A 14486-nucleotide genomic window follows, 5' to 3' on the forward strand; every position below is an offset into this window, starting at 1 on the left:
CTAACGGTTATCAGTGTGTCAAGATGGGCACAGAGATGTTCCTATTTGGGAACTGTCAGTTCCGGAAGCTCCAGACACCCTGGAGCAAGCAGAGAACCATGCATGGTTAGCCAATCCTAGAAGGGACCTCATGAAGAAAACTGTGCATTGAAAGAAACTTTTTCCTGGGTTTGTGGTATGGCCCAATATGGAGGGGTTTATGCAGAGGGTGAGAAGGTGAGACTATGGGGACTCACCAGCTCACCCTGATGAATAATTTTTACCGAGGTTGTCTCTTTTTGCATGTAAGGACCCGACCCCACCTCTCCCACCGCTGCCTCTCTGACAGACCGCCGAGAGCCCGAGGCCCGGGAGCCCGCGAGCTCTGACAGACCGCCGAGAGCCCGAGGCCCGGGAGCCCCACGCGCCGCCGGGACCAGAAGAGCCCGCCCCCGCCGGCCGCGCGGGTCACTCCAGGGGGCGGGCCTAACGCACGCCCTCGTCCCGCCAGCCAATGACGGCGCGGGAAGCCGGCGGCCTGGGCGCCGAGCGCGATGACTCCGCCCACAGCCAGCGTCTATGCCGGTACGGGTAGGCCGCACTTTGCCCGCCCGGATAGGCCGTGGTCATTCGGGGCTGTGCCTTCGCCCGCTCCAACACTGGCGCCGCGAGGCTGTCTGCGGTTCGCGCCTCCCTTTTTCCCCCAGAACGTCGAGCCCACGAACACTTCCTACTCCTGAGAGGCCCGCCTCTTGCTTGAGAATCTGAGTCTCGTAGGCTCGCTAGACTGCGCGCAGCACTCCGATTGGAAACAGAGACTGCCCGTCAAGCCTTCACGTCACGCCACTCAACCCTCACCTCCGCCTCTCCTGCTGCATGCAGCGGGCGAAGTTGCCTCAGCCCTGAAGGAGCATCTTTGTTGGTCCAGGACCGGTATCCGTTAGCCCTTAGCCTGCAAAACTCTCGAATAAAGAGGAATCGGCTCGAGTCTGCGATTGGACCCGCGGACATGTCAGTCAAGGGATGGGCGGGTGCAAACGCAAGCCGGCGCACGGTACTGGTGGAGGCACTACCTGGACAAGGCGGGAGCGAGGGTACAGCCTCCTCTCGATTGGGCCAAAAGGGGAGATGGGCCCGCCCTCCCTACTGCAGGATTGGCTGACAGCGGGCCACACCCCCCGCCACCTTCCGACAACCAGCCCCTACAAGAAGTGGGGCGCCCGGGCACCTGTAAGCCGCTGTCGCCAGTTCCGTGGGAGAGAAATGCAAAGGCGCGCCCTCGGTTCCCGACTGGACCCGGCGTAGACCCGGGGTCGGCGCGCGCCATCCCAACGGTGAGGGAACACCAGCAGGCGGCGGGAGAGGGGCGCCGCGGGGACCTCGCAACCTCGCCACCGGAAGTGTCCTTGGGGAGGCGTCGCCCCCGGAAGTGTCCCCAGCGCCCGGCCGCACCCGGAAGTGTGAAGCTACCTTCTCTGAGGGAAGTAGTGGTCTCCGGCCCGTGGAGGAGGCGGGATGACAGCAGGTGTCTCGGTTGGCCCTCTCCCCGGCTGGTAGCGGCTTCGCGGCTCTGGAGCGGCTTCCGGGCACGGCCGCGGTCATGCGGTGGACCATCCCCGCCTGCTGAACGCCGTGGGCGATGCTTCCCGGAGCGGGGCCTGGCTCCGTCGAGGCTTTGCAGAAGTTGCTTTTGCTGCCCGTCACCCTCGATTCCCCTCTCCCCCAGGGATGTGCAGATGGAGGCCGGAGGAGACGCTGCGGCCGCAGCCCCCGGGGGCGCGGAGGACTTGGGGGACACGCGGCTCCCCGGTGAGGACACTGCCGCTGGTGGCGGAGGAGGGGTCCCTGCGGGCCCGCCGGACCCCGGAGGTGGGGGTCTGGAGGAGACAGGTATGCCCCCCGCCCCGCCTTTGCTTGGACCAGTCGGGGAAGCAGCGAGCACCCGGGGGTCCCCGTGGACTCGGTGCAGTTAGAGTTGCGGGGAAGGAGAAGGAAGGCGGTGGGGACCTGGTATGGATCAGATCACTGAGAGACAGGAAGGGAAGTGGGGGTGAGAGAGGGTCTTTGGGGACTTAGGGTGTTTGCCTCCATGAAGGAGCACAGGGGAGTTAGCAGGGTCAAATGGGAGGGGGGGAGACCCTTGGAAGGTGGTGGTTGGGAAACCAGGTCGTTAAGTCCCTGGAGTGGAAAGAGGATCTCCAGGAGTGGCCAGGCGCCGGGACAGCTCCATCATCACGGGTTGTCGGGGAGCCTGTAAGGAATCACGTGTTAGTGGACGGTAACTGTGACCCGGGTGGGGTGGGCAGGACCACGTAAGGTTGGAAAGTCAGGAGATCCGCAGATGGCGGTGGACGTGTGTCGGTGTTCACTGAGGAAGTCACAGGCGAGTTGGTGCTCGTTGAGCCCTTTGGACTTAGTGGCTGCTCGTTAGGAATGGTCAGTGGTCATCACAGAATAAACGGGGCGGGACTTGGTTATTGGGAGTGGCCATTGGTATTGAGCGACAGACGGCTGTCAGCGGCAATGAGGAAGTGGAAGAACGTGAGGTCGCTGGAATGTTCTGGGACAGGTACTAAGACATGGTTGTAAATGGATGATGGTGATCTTCGTCAAGGGAGACCGCGATCATCAGCAGGAATGATGGGCCTTTCAGGGGGTCGGTGGCGGCCTTTGAGGTTGTGGGTTCTATTGAATGTTAACAGCGGCCATATTTGTTGCTATGAGAAGCTGAGCGGGTATCAGTGAGACTTAAAGGGGCTCAGGGGATTCAGTGGAGATGATGGCAAGTCTGAAGTGTTTGTGGAGGTTAAGGGTGCTCACTGATGGGCAGGACAGAGTGGACAGGGCTAGAGTAAGTTGTAGGGCAGGGTAGCCATGGAGGATCATTGAAGACCCCAGCGTTAGTGATGGGAATATGAGATTTGGGGGTGTCAGTGTCCTGCAGTGGAAGTGAACGGGGGGTTAGGGGAGTCCTGGAAATTGGTGGCATTCACGGGGAGAGTTAATGGACATCATTGAGAATGTCAACAGGGGACCGGGAGAGTCAGTGTGGCACATTATCGATTGGAGGCCGTCCGTGAGAGTAGGGGGTTAGGATAGTGGGTGGGGGGGTGCATTCAAGATGCAGATGCTAGTAGAGGTTCATGGTGCTCATTGGGGGGGGAGCTGATATTAGGAATCAGAGGATTTAAAGGGAGATCACTGGAAATGCTATTAATCGTGGTCGTTAGAGGCAGGAGGGTTCTTGGAAGACTTGGCAATGCAGATATTGAAGAGGCTGTAGCTGGTCTGTGGGGTCACAGAAGTTTCAGTGAATGACAGTGGGGGTGTATTGGGCTACTGGGGCTTTAGGGAGGAACATGGAAACCTTAGTGTTATAGGATATTCTAGACATGTCCCAGTTAGTGGTCGTGGGGAATCCTTGGTCATCGCTGGGCAAGAGAGATGCTTGGAGGTCTCTGTTAGCATGCAGGGATCACTGAGGGACTGGTAGGGCTTTGGTGGGTCCTTGGAGATGCGGCATTTGTGGAGGTCACGGCGGCTGACACTCACCAGGAGCTCCCTTTCAGAATCCAAGGCCAAGGATCAGCCACCCAGCCGCCTGTCACCACTGCCCCGTTCAGAATCCCCGTCAAGCCCCTGTGAGGGCTGGAGTCCTGCAGCCACTGAAGGGAGTCCCATCCATGGCCCTGAAGGTGGCCCCGGGCCCCAGGGCGGCGACCCCAGCGACGAGGACTGGCGCAGCCAGCGGAAGCACGTGTTTGTCCTGAGTGAGGCTGGCAAGCCCATCTACTCCCGGTACGGTAGTGTGGAGGCGCTGTCAGCTACCATGGGGGTGATGACAGCCCTGGTGTCCTTTGTGCAGAGTGCGGGAGACGCCATCCGTGCCATCTATGCCGGTGAGCAAAGGGCCACGAGGAGGAATGGGGGCTGGTGACTAGGAATGGGACTGGCTGGCTGGTGGTCTGCCTCCGCCGCCGTGGGTAGGTCTGTCTGTCTGCATGCCTGTGGCTCTGTCCAGCCAGCCTGGAATAGGTCCGTGTATGTGGATGGACACTCAGGAGTCTAATTACCTGGGGGCGGGGGCGGGTCCTGTCCCAGTTTTCCTTGCTAGGTCCTGAGTGACTCCCTGGGATCTAAGTGACAAGCTGGGTACTTTCTTGTTGCCTGTAACTGTGTGTATCTTTCTGGCTTTGAGTCAGTCCTGGTTCTGTCTCTTCCCCCTCACCTCCTCTCTAACTACCTGATCCCTTGACCATCCCATCATGTCTCCACAAATGCCCACGTTGTCCCAGCTTGCCCTCCATTCAGGCCAGGGGCATGTGTGTTGGGGAGGAAGGCAGAAGAGCCCTGCCTGACCCCTCCGGTCACTCCTGACCCGTTTCTGTCCTGCCCCCAGAGGACCACAAGCTGGTGTTCCTACAGCAGGGCCCACTGCTGCTGGTGGCTGTGTCCCGGACTCCGCAGTCAGCAGCCCAGCTGCGGGGAGAGCTGCTGGCTGTGCACGCACAGATTGTGAGCACACTGACACGAGCGAGCGTGGCTCGCATCTTCGCACACAAGCAGAACTATGACCTGCGCCGCCTGCTGGCTGGCTCAGAGCGCACTCTGGACCGGCTTCTGGACAGCGTGGAGCAGGACCCAGGTGCTTTGCTCCTGGGTGCTGTGCGCTGCGTACCCCTGGCTCGCCCACTGCGGGAAGCACTGGGCGCGCTGCTCCGGCGCTGCATAGCACCTGGCCTGGCCCTGTCGGTGCTGGCGGTGGGTGGCCGCCTGGTGACGGCAGCCCAGGAGCGGAACGTGCTGGCTGAATGCCGGCTGGACCCAGCTGACCTGCAGCTGCTGCTCGACTGGGCGGGAGCTCCAGCGTTTGCAGCGGGCGAGGCGTGGGCACCCGTGTGCCTGCCCCGCTTCAACCCCGACGGTTTCTTCTACGCCTACGTGGCCCGCCTGGATGCCGTGCCGGTCTGCCTCCTGCTGCTTGGCACCCACCGTGAAGCCTTCCACGCCATGGCCGCCTGCCGGCGCCTTGTCGAAGATGGGATGCGCACCCTTGGAGCCCTGCACGCCCTCGGGGAGGCTGCTGGCTTCTCCAATGCCCCAGCAGCCACTGCCCCTGCCTACAGTGTGCAGGCTGTGGGGGCCCCTGGCCTGCGACACTTCCTCTATAAACCGCTGGACATCCCTGACCACCACCGCCAGCTGCCCCAGTTTACCAGGTGGGCCCAGACCCTGAGGGCACTTGGCTGGGAGGGGAGGCTTGTCTAAGTAGGAGGTTCAGCAGCTCATAGATCTATTCGCGAGAGACAGGCTGGCATGCTGCAGAAGGGAGGAGTGTGGAACGGGGCCCTTTCTGATCAAAGTTCAACCACCAGCGTGAAGGAAGGCCCTATTCCAGTGGCATCTGGTGGTCCCCAGAAAGTCCCCTAATCCGATGGGAGAAGCTCAGCTTCGAACTACTGAATCCTTAAGTTCAACGGGGAAGGCGCTGCTTCCCAACTTAATTGAAATCCCTAGAGTTCGATGGCAGCAGGCAGGCGAGAAGGCCCTGGACTAACCGTGCCCTCCGCCTCCCTCCGTCTCGGCAGCCCGGAGCTAGAGGCCCCCTACAGCAAGGAGGAGGAGCGGCAGCGGCTGTCGGACCTGTACCACCGCCTGCACGCGCGCCTCCACAGCACCACCCGGCCCCTGCGCCTCATCTACCACGTGGCTGAGAAGGAGACGCTGCTGGCCTGGGTGAGTTGGGAGGTCTCGTGACCCCGAAGCTTAGCGTTGTGCGATTGGCCCTCGTCTTGGGTTTTTCCGATGTCACACTGTGAATCAAGTGAGATCATGCATCTTTCTGGCAAGAACCCCACGGAAGTGACACTGTGGCTTTCTCTGCGTCGTATCAGGATGCCATTCTGCCCCACTGCTGCTGATGCCAGCTCTGACCACTTACCGTGGTTTCTGTCACACTGCCACACTGTGGTTTCTGTCACACTGCCACACTGTAACGCATTTCCCTTTGTCATTAGTGGGTATCTGTGCTCACTTGTCGGTGTCCTGGTTTTTGCCATAGTTTTCACTCACTAATCCATTGATGTTCTTAGTCTGGCACTGGCTAGATGGTGATGTGTTTCTAACTCCATCATTCTTTTGTTATCTAAGTGATGGGGGATCTACTGTAAAGAACTTTCCCATCTCCTGTGTGTGTGTTGAATTTTTAATTTTATGTCAGTATGGTCTCATGGATGTTTCTTTAGTGCCGTGGGCTAAAACCTTTTCTGTCATTTACTTTGGTGGTGAATTCATGACTGCAGTAGCTAATGGGAGCCTGGTTTAGCCAGGCTGGTCCTGTACTTCTCTGGACACATCCCCACCCCCTGTAGGAACACACCGCTGCTCTAGTCCTGCACTCCACCGCTTTCCCAAGGAGCCCTGGTACCTCTCAGTACAAGTTAGCATTTAAAACATATGAGAACGCCAGGGTTTTAAATCAAGAGGTCAAGAACAGCGTCCCTATGGAATTGCCTCTCAATAGAGGTGGGGGTACTGGGCTACATGAGTATCTGGAGGAAGGGTACCCCAGCAGAGGAAAGAACACTACAGATTCTGTGCGGTGAGACTGAACCTACTTGTATCTGAGGAACAATAAGGAAAGGGAGTAGCTGGAACAGAAGAAGTGGAGGGGAGGAGGCACAGGAGGGTTCTGCTGACCTGGTGGAGTGAGGTCTGCGTGTCCGTTTCTATTATATCCAGGGTACAGGTGTGTAGAGCTTAGAACAGGGCCCTGTGTACACTAGAAAGTATTCTCACTATTTTCCCCAGTCCAGCCGGCCATAGACAAGCAAACTAAGGTCCAGAGAGTACACACACATGTGTGGCTAGGCCCAGCTGACAGCCCATTGCCCAGTCCACAGCATGACTAGATGGGGGTTGCTGCAGGAGGCACACGTGGGGCTGGGTGAGGGCAGACAGCATTGTCCGTGGCCAGCTCCAGCCCTTCTGACTCTGTCTTTTCCCAAACTCCCAGGTGACCTCCAAATTTGAGCTCTATACCTGCCTTAGCCCCCTGGTGACCAAGGCAGGTGCCATCTTGGTCGTGACCAAACTCCTGCGCTGGGTGAAGAAAGAAGAAGACCGGCTCTTCATTCGTTACCCGCCCAAGTACTCCACACCCCCAGCCGCCTCTGCGGACCAAGCGCCCCACAATGGCCTGTTCACCGGACTCTGAAAGGTGGAGCTCCCAGACAAGGCAGCGCTGGGAGTGACCGGCTCTGGCTTGTCCCTTCTGTCTCTGTGCTGGAAACGTGGGTAGGGGTTGTGTCTGTGGCCAGCTGCTGTCTCCCTGGATGATATGGGCACGGTGCGAAGCCCCAGCCGCAGATGGGAGATGGGTGGCAGCAACCAGGCACAGGGCTGCTGTCACAGCCCCTCATGCACTTCCTTCCCTGGGGGAGACCGTAGGCCTCCCTCCCCCCATCTCTGCCTCACCTCCATTTGGATGATGCTGCAGCCCCTGTCAGGCTGTCACCTCCGACCCGACTTCGGGGGCTTCCCTCCTCTGTGGAATCCCAGCCCTGAGTGTCCTGGGCTGGCCAGCGTCTCTGGAGTGGCTCACAGGGGTTCTGGGGTTTCTGCAGGGCCAACCTGTGTTTGCGGCGGCCTGAGGGTATTGCAATGACGACGTACATAAAAGACCCAAGCCAAGTCCAAGGATAGTCCTTTGCCCTTCATATACTTTACCCCGCCAAAATGACCCCATCCGTGCTGGCCACTGTTGTTAAGAAGGTGGCCTCCAGTGTCCACTTGTGTGACCCAGGACATGCAACACCTGCCTGCACACTGGCTGAGAGCTGGTGCAGTTCGCATCTAAGGTTTATTTCACTGTGTTGTCAAACAGAGATAACCTCTCATAGGCCTCTCATGAACATCTGTAAAGGAAGAGGGACTGGAACTCGGGGTGCCCCAGACGCAGCTCGTGCACCTGTGTCCCCAGGCCTTGGCAACCTGCGCAACACATGCAACCTACACAGAGAGACCCCGCCCCCGGGGCTTGTGTGTGTGCTCTCAACCCAGCTCCCCACCTGGCCAGCTTACCTTAGAGTCGGAGTGCGGCCTCGCGATCGTGCGCGCGCTGCTAACTGCCGATCAGGGTCACTCGCAGGCCTTGCGCACCGCGGACACCTGTTGCCTCGGCCTTAGTCAACGGATGGGTAAACGTGCACTCCGCGCATGTGCGCTCCGCTCACCCTCACGTGGGCGGTCCCCCCCTAGCCAATCATTGTCCACCGCGCCCAGGAGGCCCTGGAGAAATGGCCGGCCAGTTGGAGCGTCTGGTGGTGGGGCCGCTGGAAGCCGTGGAGCCGGCGGAAGGTAGTGTAGACCAGCGGTGTGCGCTGCCTTGGGCAGAGTGGGAGGAGGGAGCCTGTCTCAGGGTAGTGATGACCTAATGCCAGCTGTAGCTTTTTTAAATAAGATTTTAAGACTTTGATTATTTGAAGGAAAGAAACCCTTTAACCTCTCTAAGGTAGAGATGAGTACCACGCGCACCTTCCTATCGCCTAGATTCCTGGATTAACTTGGCAACTCTTAAATATATTGCTTAAGCATCTTAAAGTAATACTACAGTCTGCTTTTCTTAGAAATGGCAAGCCTGTGGGGGAGGGATATTCCGACGAAAATCGCCGAATCGCCGTGCTGCTGCCGCCCCCAAGAGTATTCGCAGTGGTTAGCGGTGGCTCGCGCCCGGCCCGTGGCGCCTGGCCTCCACGCAGCTTCTTCTCCGGGGTTGACTTGTTAGATGTGACCCCTAAACCCCGACTGAGTAGAAGTGCATTGGAAATCCGGCCAGCAAAAAGGAAATGTCCCGAGGCAGGGATCCTTCAGTGCGTCGCCAGCTTCTTGGGGTTGCTGGAGAAATTTTCAGAATGGACCGAAGTAGAGGAAAGAGCTTGATGGACGCCCCTGCACTTGCCAGTCACGCTGCCTCCGAAGCTGTCGACTGTGCCCCCTTTGAGCCGCCTCCGACTCCCCTTTGTGCGTGCTCTTTGAAGCAGGGCTTGAACAAGCACGTGAAGTTGCCGCCTGCCACGCCTGCCACGCCTGCCTAGGCGGGGGTCAGAACCGGGCTGATTCTCTGGGCTGTGAGCCTGTTCACTGCTGAAAGCGATGCGAGCTTAGCAGATGGGAGGTGAGAATGACGAGATGGCCAGCGGAATTCTTTTGGGTTAGAGCATCAGACAGAAATAAGACAGATGCGCGTAGATTCCATTTGTTAAGCCCTTCGAATGGCCGCCCCTGAGGCTTGAAAATCAAAGCTCAGTATCGCCCTTCCAGATTCCTCAAACTCGAAGTTACACTTAACACCACCTGCAGACTGGCTAAGTGAAGAGAGGCGGAGCACCTGGTACTGATGACCCGGTGCTGAAAGAGCCCTTCTCTCGGTCAGAGCAGTAAAGGCATTGCCCCAGGCAGTTCGGCAAAACGTTTTCACACCTGAAATGCTCTCCCACATCTGCAGGCCCCGGGCTAGGTAGTCATGGTAGAGTCCCCAGACCCGTGGACCAGGCGTGGTCAGGAATGTCGATGTAGGCCAGCACAGGTACAGTCACAGAAATGGCCGCGTCGGGGTGTATCCACGCACCCTCTAGAATAACCGTGAGGGTTTTTTAAAAGACGCCGGGGAAAAATAGTTAAAATTAAGTCCCAAATTAATTTAACTTAGGAATTTGATTGTCAGTGGATAAGATCATTGTTCATTGTTCCAGAATGAGCTGCAAGACAACACATTTTTATTAGAGAAAAGCCAGCAAGGATTGAAACAAACAAGAAGGGGGTTGCCAAACAATGTCGTTGTGCACAAGCAGCTTGAGACTTAGGACCTGACTGGTCACACAGGGCAAGGGACTTGCTTGAGGGGGTGATGCCAGGGTGGAGGCAGTATTCTGATTTACTGCTTTGTTTTTCTTCTAGAAACATATGAAGAGTGTGTAATTTTAAAATATAAGTGGAAATTGTGAAAGGTGTCCGAGGGTGGTGATTGTTGTTATCACACTGTGGTTACACACAGTGACTGGGTAGATGCCGTTGTATATAGGGGTGTACACTGGGATGTCAGGGAGCAATGGGTTATGTCTGCAGTTCATGGTTCACAAACACCCAGGGGTGGGGGAGTCTGGTACAAAGGCAACTGGGAGTACAATGGCCTATTTCTACTACTTTTGTGTGCATCTGAAAGTATTTCAAAATAAAACATTTAAAAGGAACTCCTACTCTACAGGCTATGTAGTCATTTGTAACATGGAATTTTTAAAAGATTTAACAGCCTTCTGACTAGCAGTAAAAAGCAGCAGAGGGGGAAGGCACACATGGAGCTTTGGCAGGAACCGTGGCAAAGGCCAGCTGTGAAAGACCGGAAACGGGGAAATTCACATAGGGTCTGGTTAACCTTGTCCAGTGCGACTATAGGATTGGGGTCATCCTAAAATGTCCTTAAGTAGTTGAGGCTGGGGATGAAGTATGAGGAAACCTGCAACTTGCAAACCTGGAGAGTGTGTGGGTGACCCGTGATGACTGTCAGCGCTCCATGATCTGTACCCGTAGCTCACAACAGTAACCTTTCTACTTTCCTGTGCATTTGAAAGTTTTCATGCTATTAAGAAACAATCATAAGTACCTCAGCTTGCTGTTATTAAAATAGCTATCATTTTTGTTTCACTCCCCAAAATGAAGAATATTTTTAAAAAAGAAAGAGCCTCAACAGGATCCATCAACCTGGTGATAGTGACTATGTATGGGAAAGGCAGTAGGATTTATGGTCAAGAAAAGAGAGAGTTTCATTTTCAATGTTGCATATTTCTGTATTTGAAGTTTCTTAAAAAATTACTTGGGTAAGAAAATATAAATTAAAGCAATGCTTGAAATATATTTTACTAAAAAGGTTGAATGTCACTAAGCTGCCAGTGGTTCATTTTGGGAGAGAGTGAGTTGGGAAAGGGGCTGTTGGTAAAGGGAGACACTTTATTCTATGTTTTTCTACATTTATTATTTAATTAAAATGTGAAATTAGATTAATGCATGTCAATTAACAAGGGATCTCAGGCCAGTCAAAAATGTAAAACGAAGGTGAACATACCACCACACATTTCGACAAAATTTAATAAGCACAGGTTAAGAGGCGCCGCGGCTCACTAGGCTAATCCTCCGCCTGTGGTGCTGGTACTCCGGGTTCTAGTCCCGGTTGGGGCGCTGGTTCTGTCCCAGTTGCTCCTCTTCCAGGCCAGCTCTCTGCTGTGGCCTGGGAAGGCAGTGGAGGATGGCCCAAGTGCTTGGGCCCCTGCACCCACATGGGAGACCAGGAGGAAGCAGCCGGCCATGGCAGCCATTTTGGAGGGTGAACCAGCAGAATGAAGACCTTTCTCTCTGTCTCTCAGTGTCTAACGCTGCCTGTCAAAAAAAAAAAAAAAAAGCCCGATAGGTTAAGCCTCTGCTTACAATGTTGGCATCCCATATCAGAGCACTGGTTCAAGTCCTGCCTGCTCCTTTTCTGATCTGGCTCCCTGCTAACGTACCTGAGAAGACAGTGGAGGTTTAAGTGCCTGGGCCCCTGCCACCCACATGGGAGACCTGAATGGAATTCCTCCTGGCTCTTGGCTTCAGCCTGGCCCAGTCCTTGTGGGCATATGGAGAGTGAACCTCCCTCTCTGTGGCATTCTGCTTTTCAAAGAAAAGAAATAGCCTTTAAAAGAACCCCTGATATTGCAACATAGTTTTTAATGATTGCAAAGATTTCATCCTACAAACGTCACAATTAGCTAATATATTAAGTTACCCTTAGGTTATGTCTATATTTTAAAATTACAGATAGTGAAGAAATTAATATCTTGACCAGTGGGTTAAGCCGCCGTTTTGTGATGCTCACATCCTATATTAGAGAGCCAGTGCAGTACCAGCGCTCTGCTTCCTAGCCAGCTTCCTGCTAGCCTAAGACAGTGGATAGGGGCCCAAGCACTTGGGCCCCTGCCACCTACATGGGAGACCCAGATGGAGTTCCTGGTTCCTAGCTTTGGCCCGTCCCAGCCCTACCTATTGTGGGTGTCTGGGGAGTGAACCAGTAGATGAAAGATCGCTGTCTCTATCTCTCTGTTCCCTGTCACTCTGCCCTTCAAGTAAAATAGGTAAGTTTTAAAAAGAAGATGAGTTTCAGGACTAGAGTTGTGGTGTAGCGGGTAAAGCTGCCACCTGCAGTGCCAGCATCCCATATAGGTGCCAGTTCAAGTCCTGGCTGCTCCACTTCTGATCCAGCTCTCTTCTAAGGCCTGGGAAAGCAGTAGCAGATGGTCAAGTCCTTGGGGCCCTGTACGCACACAGGGGGCCTGGAGAAACCTCTAGGCTCCTGGCTTTAAATCGGCCCAGCTCTAGCCACTGCAGCCATTTGGGGAGTGAACCAGTGAATGGAAGACCTCTGTCTCTCTCTGCTTCTCTCTCTCTCCCTCCCCCCCACCCCACGCCTCTTTCCCTCCCTCTCTCTCTCCTTCTCCCCTTCTGCCTTTCAAGTAAATAAGTAAACCTTTAAGGAGAAGAAGAAGAGTTTCAGGAGTGGAATTTCTAATCCAGAGATGACTTACGTTTTGATAATTTATTTGGTAAGCAGGAATTCTGAAGTGAGACTTTTTGCCTATCAGATTAGCAAAAAGCAAAAAGGGTTGAAACATAAGAGATCGGGAAAGAGTTCCTTTGTGGGCCCCAAATGGGTAGAAGGCAATTTCATCATGTAAGTCAAATTTGACACTATACAAACCCTTCGATCTAGCAGGTCCCTCCAGGTTGTTGGTGTGTGCAGTGGATATGTCCTGATGCAGACACAAAGAGGAAAGCACAAGGGGGTGAACTGAGCTCAGCTGTGTCCCTCTCCCCTCAAATTCATGATCACCAGAACCTCGGAATGTGATTTGGCAGTAGGGTGTTTGCAGGTGTAGCTGATGAATATGAGGTCATACCGGATTGGGGCCATAATTCAATGACTGGAGTCCCTCTAAGGACACACGGATGTACACAGAGAATGTCCTGTGAAGGCACAGAGAGGGAAGGCCTTGTGTGTGATTCTTTGTTACGGCAGCTGGAGAAAACACACACAGACATCACTGTGGCACTGCTATTAACAGAAGAAAAAAAAAGGGAAACCCTCTAAATATGCAGCAGTAGGCAACTGCACTTACGTGTGGTCTGTGCAGTGAAACTCTTTGCAGCCACTGAAACCAGGAAAAAGGTCACCAGAGTACCTTGTCGAATGAAATATACAAGACATGGGCCTCTTGTATGACATGCTACCAGCCACATAGGAAAAATGAAACGTATGCTCACAGAGGAGTTGAGCCAGGTCCTCGTATCCACAGAGAGCTTGTATTTCTAGCGGCTTCTGAGGAGGGCAAGTGGGGAACTTGGAGTCCAAGGGACACATATGTCTCCCAGTTCACCGTGTCTTCTTTCATATGTTGGCCGTCAGATATGTTTTGTGAGATGCCTTTCATCTTGTGTTCATTGGGATTTGACCTTTTAACTCATTTTCTTAATGTTTACCTATTTGAATGGCAGAGTGACAGAGGAGAGATGGAGAGACACAGAGAGAGCCCTTCCATTTTGCTGGGTCACTCTCCAAATGCCCCTGACAACTTGAGCTGGGCCATGACAAAGCCAAGAGCCAGGAACTCGATCGATCGGGGCTCCTATGTGGGTGGTCGGAGCCCAAGTCCTGCAGCTGGACTTAGGGAGGGTGTGTCTGCGGCGCCCACAGGGACCCTCCCACACGGGGTGGACCTTCCCACCGTCCCTTTCACTCTCACTGGTCCTGTAACTCTGGTTTTCATCTCCACAGGACCCGCCAGGTCTTCGACGAAGACGGAAGACTTGGTGACAATGGTGACAAAGCTGCAGAAAGGTCACATGTCTCCTGTGTCTGAGCCTTGGCCTTAGGTTTTGAATCAGACAAACAGGGTTCAAACCCAGCCCCCTCAGTGCCCCATCTTGGGAGAGCATCCCATGGCTTTCTCTCCCTCTTATCCAGCTTAATTATCTGAACCAAAAATATAGCCCTGCAGTTCAAAATTCAAAAAATGTAAGGGGTTGGGGAAACCTACTCTTACCTACCTAACCTGTCTGCACACACACACACTCACACACACACACAAACCAGTCATCCACATCCCACAATAACTTTAAATTCTGAAGCATCTTTCCAGAGATTAAAAACAAAAATGCCTGGGGGTAAAGTCGCCCTCCTCCCTTGTAATGTGCAAATAGCTGTGCACGTGGCTTTGTGCCTTGCTTTGCTCATTGAGAAGGACTTGGGAGCCAAGTGGCATCCAGTCCCACAGCAGGGCTAGGGCAGTGTCCTGGCCTAGTTTGAGGTTAGGCCTCCTGGCCATCCTCCTCTTAGAAGGGACCCTCCCCTTCCTCCACGCTGGCCGCGTGCAGAAGAGGTACTTTGGGCCTAGTGCCCAGCTAAAATTCCCTAGCATCAAGTG

At 54.7% G+C, this 14486-nt stretch overlaps 1 protein-coding gene across 2 annotated transcripts; it reads left to right on the plus strand.

The window, feature by feature from the left end:
• Window positions 1-560: 560 nt before the first annotated feature.
• On the plus strand, window positions 561-10229 carry MON1B (MON1 homolog B, secretory trafficking associated). 2 transcript variants are annotated; one of them, XM_062176381.1, is made up of 6 exons: window positions 561-1313; window positions 1706-1869; window positions 3549-3878; window positions 4379-5198; window positions 5568-5715; window positions 6995-10229. In XM_062176381.1, the coding sequence occupies exons 2-6, from the start codon at window positions 1716-1718 to the stop codon at window positions 7193-7195; spliced, it is 1653 nt and encodes a 550-aa protein (XP_062032365.1). In that variant the 5' UTR covers window positions 561-1313; window positions 1706-1715; the 3' UTR covers window positions 7196-10229. The 2 variants fall into 2 exon arrangements, with proteins under 2 accessions (XP_062032365.1, XP_062032364.1); XM_062176380.1 differs by lacking the exon at window positions 561-1313 and having other exon boundaries at window positions 1328-1869.
• The last annotated feature ends 4257 nt before the right edge of the window (window positions 10230-14486 follow it).

This window comes from Lepus europaeus, chromosome 19, assembly GCF_033115175.1.
Source record: "Lepus europaeus isolate LE1 chromosome 19, mLepTim1.pri, whole genome shotgun sequence".
NCBI classification, from domain to species: Eukaryota; Metazoa; Chordata; class Mammalia; order Lagomorpha; family Leporidae; genus Lepus; species Lepus europaeus.